The 5,000-nt window shown below is 45.6% G+C and overlaps 1 protein-coding gene across 1 annotated transcript in view; it reads left to right on the top strand.

Moving 5' to 3' along the window:
• The window catches only part of LOC122263826 (Heparan-alpha-glucosaminide N-acetyltransferase), a 31,302-nt gene that overhangs the window by 10,709 nt on the left and 15,593 nt on the right, over positions 1 to 5,000 (top strand). Inside the window, exons 5-7 of the mRNA XM_086531002.1 lie at positions 504 to 625; positions 1,125 to 1,222; positions 3,483 to 3,590. Coding sequence (XP_086387128.1) covers positions 504 to 625; positions 1,125 to 1,222; positions 3,483 to 3,590 — 328 coding nt within the window. The remainder of the gene's footprint in view (positions 1 to 503; positions 626 to 1,124; positions 1,223 to 3,482; positions 3,591 to 5,000) is intronic.

The raw sequence follows: 5,000 nt of genomic DNA, 5'->3' as shown, positions 1-5,000 counted from the left end.
AGTATTATTATTATTGTTGTTATCATTATCATTATCATTACTATTATCATCATTATTTTCTTGTATTTACCATTCTAGTCATTACTTTTGCTGTTATTATTGTTATTTTCACAATTATTCTTATTGTTATAATAATAATAGTGATAATAATAATAATGATGATGGTAATAATAATAATAATGATAATGATAAAGGTGATAAGGTGGATGATAATGAGGGTAAAAATGATAACAATAGAATTGTACTATTATCATCGTTATCATTGTCATTATTATCATTATCATCATCATTATTATCATAATCATGCGTCCTTATCATCACTCAAACCCCGCCCATCTTCCTCCCTCCAAACCACGCCCATTTCCCCCCTACCCCTTCAAACCACGCCCATCCCCCCACCCATTCCCTCCCCCATCTCAAACCCCACCCATCTCCCCTACCCAACTCACCCCGCCCCCTAAACCACGCCCATTCTCCCTATTTCCCCCGTTCTACGCCCACAGCCATGGTGATAGCCCTTGCGGTGTACGTGGGGCTCGCCCTCCTGTGCGCCATCGCCACCCACATCTACAAGAAGGGCGTTCAGTCGCTGTTCAAATCGGGGGTCACGGAAGCCACAAGCCAGGTGGGGGGGTTCGCTTGTTGTTGTTGTTGTTGTTTTTGTTATGGTGATAGTAATGGTGGTGAGGGGACTGCTACTACTATTACTACTTTAAATGGTGATGATTGTGATGATGATAGCAATGGTGATGAGGGGACTACTACTAATATTACTACTTTAAATGGTGATGATTGTGATGATGATAGCAATGGTGGTGAGGGGACTGCTACTATTATTACTACTATTAATAGTAATGAGGGGGATAATAATAGTGGTGTTGATATAGATGATGATAGTAATGATAATAACTATCATCACCATCATTACAATTATCATCATCTTCATCAATATTGTCATCAACATCCTTTGTATCACTAATAATCTATCGCTTTGTTATTATCACAAAAATATATATCCTTATACATGAATTTACCTAGTTATCCTTAACAACGGCATCATTAATAATGTTTACGATGAAAATAATGATAGAAAAGCTAATTCCATCGCCAACTGTCTCTTCCAGGTGGTGCTGCAGATGGGAGAGTCGACTGAGAGCGCAGCGCCGCCGCCCGCCAAGCCAGCTGCGAAACCCAGGCTCAAGTCACTCGATACCGTCAGAGGGTGAGTCTATGTACACACACACACACACACACATACACACACACACACACACACACACACACACACACACACAGGTTTACACGTACACATGCTCACGCACATGCACACATACACACACACACTCTCTCTCTCTCTCTCTCTCTCTCTCTCTCTCTCTCTCTCTCTCTCTCTCTCTCTCTCTCTCTCTCTCTCTCTCTCTCTCTCTCTCTCCCTCTCTCTCTCTCTCACACACACTCTCTCTCTCTCTCTTTCATTCTCTCTCTCTCTCTCTTTCTCTCTCTCTCACACACACACTCTCTCTCTCTCTCTTTCATTCTCTCTCTCTCTCTCTTTCATTCTCTCTCTCTCTCTCTTTCATTCTCTCTCTCTCTCTCTTTCATTCTCTCTCTCTCTCTCTTTCTCTCTCTCTCACACACACACTCTCTCTTCCCCCACACACACACACACACATACAAACAAACACACACACACATTTATCATCATGATCATTATTGCTGTTAAGAACTTCATTCAGTGGTTATCAGTATCATTATTGCCATCATTATTATTGTGATTTTATTGATATTGATATCATTATTATCATTACCATCAACAAACATTTCTTTATCATCATACGCATATATTTAAGATATTGCAGTGATTATCCAACAATTATTGAAAAATAGTGATCGCAGTAAATGCAAAATGTTATCATGATAATTTTTCCACCAATAATAAGTTTTTGCATGATTTCATGATCAGATTCTACACGCAGGTAATTGCATATAAAATTGGTAGATTATCCTATAATGCGAATTTACGGAAGAAAAAATATCATAGGAGCAGTAGGCCTCAAAAAGAAACACACACACACACACACACACACATTCAAACAATGACAACAGGAACAACAGCAAAATAAGAGAAACAACAACAGAACAAAGACAAAAATCAACAGCAAAACAGTAAGAACAGCAATGACAGCAAAACAACAACAAAAACAACAACAATATTTCCACCTAATCCTTTGACATGATAAATGAAAAGTCAAGTAATACCTGCATTAATGTCAATAGCAACAACAACAACAGTAAATATTTATAACAACTATACCTGCAATACCTATAGCAATGCCTACAATCACAAATCCTGCAAAAAAACCCATTTACAAACGCAACAGCTATAGCAATACCTGCAACCGGAATCACAACATCTGCAAAACACTAACAACATAACCACACAATCACGACAACCAGTATTAGCAATAGATACAAAGCCTACAACCACAACAACAATTTCCCCAACAACCATAACTCTAACAAAACGCCACAACACACTCACAACAACAATAGGAACAACAACAACATCATCTATTGGTTGTTATTTCATTCTCATCTTGATGAACCACAAATATTTTTTTACAGTCACCTACATCAAAACGACGATAACAACCACAATAACAACGGGCACAACCACCTCTACCTACAACAACCTCAGCCAACCCCACAACCAACAACGAGAGATACAACTCCATCACCACTCAATCATCTCACAACACCAAGAGCAACCACAAGACCAACCAAAACCAACCATACAACCATCAATAAAATACACACCCACACCACTACACAATCACAACCAACACCCAACCAAAAACCACAACCACAAACCACAACCACACACCCAACACCACCACCCAATCCCCAATCCCCATTCACCACAACCAAGAACAACCACATAAAAAAACAATCACAACCAACCACACCATTCCTACCCCCTCACCCCCACCCCCCACCCCAACCAAAACAACAACAACAACAACAACAACAACAACCAAAACAACAACAACAACAACGACAACAACAACAACAAAAACAACAACGACAACAACAACAACAACAACAACAACAACAACAACAACGACAACAACAACAACAAAAACAACAACGACAACAACAACAACAAAAACAACAACGACAACAACAACAACAACAACAAAAACCAAGACGACAACAACAACAACAACAAAAACCAAGACGACAACAACAACAACAACAACAACACCACCAATAACGACAACAACAACACCAACAACAACGACAACAACACCACCAATAACGACAACAACAAACAACAACACCAACGACAACAACAATGACAGCAACAACAACACCAACAACAACAAAAACGACAACAACAACAACAACGACGACGACGACAACAACAACGACAACAACAACAACAACAACCATAAAACAACCCCTTTTCTCTCCCTCATCAGCATCAGCATCGTGGTTATGATATTCGTGAACTACGGCGCCGGGAGGTACTGGTTCCTTGAACATGCAACTTGGAACGGATTGCAAGTGGCTGATCTGGTGTTCCCTTGGTGAGTCTCGGGTGTTTAAGGTGGTGGTGGGTGTTGGGGCGGGGTGGGTGGGGTAGGTGGGCGTGGGTGGGTGGGTTAAGGGGGGGTGGGTGGGTGGGTGGGGCGTGGGGTGGGTGGGTAGGTGGGGCTGTGGGGTGGGTGGGTAGGTGGGTGGTTAGGTGTTGGCAACCCATCCTCCACCACCACGCAAAATCCCCACCCGTGGGTAGGTGGGGCGTGGGTTGGGGTGGGTTGGTGGGGCGTGGGGTCGGCGTGGGTGGTGTGGGGCCAGTGGGGTGGTGGAGTAGGTGGGCGCTGGGAGTGGGTGGGTAGTAGGCGTGGGGTGGTGCCGCCCGTAGGTGTGGGCGTGGGTGTGGGTGGGTAGGTAGGCGTGGGTGGGTGGGTAGGTCGGGGCGTGGGTGGGTGGGTAGGTGGCGTGGGTGGGGCGTGGGGTGGATGGGTGGGTAGGTGGGGCGTGGGGTGGGTGGGTAGGTGGGGCGTGGGGTGGGTGGGTAGGTGGGGCGTGGGGTGGGTGGGTAGGTGGGGCGTGGGGTGGGGGGGGGGGGGGGGCGGGGGGGGGGGGGGGGGGTGGGGCGGGGGGGGGGTGGTAGGTGGGGGAGTGGGGTGGGCGGTGGGTAGCGTGGGGGCGTGGGGTGGGTGGGTAGGTGGGGCGTGGGTGGGGTGGGTAGGTGGGGGTGGGGTGGGTGGGTAGGTGGGGCGTGGGGTGGTGGGTATGTGTGGCGTGGGGTGGATGGTGGGTTGGGCGGGCGTGGTGGATGTGGTTTGCGGGGCTAGGGGTGGGTGGGTAGTGGGGCGTGGGTTGGTGGGTAGGTGAGCGTGGGTGGGTAGGTGGGGCGTGGGGTGGGTGGGTAGGTGGGGCGTGGGGTGGGTGGGTAGGTGGGGCGTGGGGTGGGTGGGTAGGTGGGGCGTGGGGTGGGTGGGTAGGTGGGGCGTGGGGTGGGTGGGTGGGTGGGGCGTGGGGTGGGTGGGTAGGTGGGGCGTGGGGTGGGTGGGTAGGTGGGGCGGGGGAAAAAGCCTCCAAAAAAAAAAAAAAAACCCCCGAAAAAAAAAAAAAAAAAAGCCCCAAAAAAAAAAAAAAAACACCCCGAAAAAAAAAAAACCCGAAAAAAATAAAAAAAAAAAAAAAACCCCCTAAAAACCCAAAAAAAAAAAACCCCCAAAAAAAGAAAAAATAAAAAAAAAGCCCAAAAAAAAAAAAAAAAAAAAAAAAAGCCAAAAAAAAAAACCCAAAAAAAAAAAGGGGAAAAAAATAAAAACCCCAAAAAAAAAATTTTTTTTGGAAAAATTGGGGTTTATGAATTGGAAATGGGGGCCACTTTTCTTAAACTCTTTAACATTAATCTCTCTTTTTCCCTTGTTCTCGGGGGGGGTTTTTGGGGGGGGGTTTCTTTTTCGGGGGGTTTTCTTTGG

Source organism: Penaeus japonicus, unplaced genomic scaffold, assembly GCF_977035675.1.
Source record: "Penaeus japonicus unplaced genomic scaffold, GWHDUDI00000001_assembly GWHDUDI00000034, whole genome shotgun sequence".
NCBI lineage: Eukaryota > Metazoa > Arthropoda > Malacostraca > Decapoda > Penaeidae > Penaeus > Penaeus japonicus.
The sequence above is the reverse complement of the archived record's forward strand: the minus strand, read 5'-3'. Positions and strand labels throughout refer to the sequence as shown.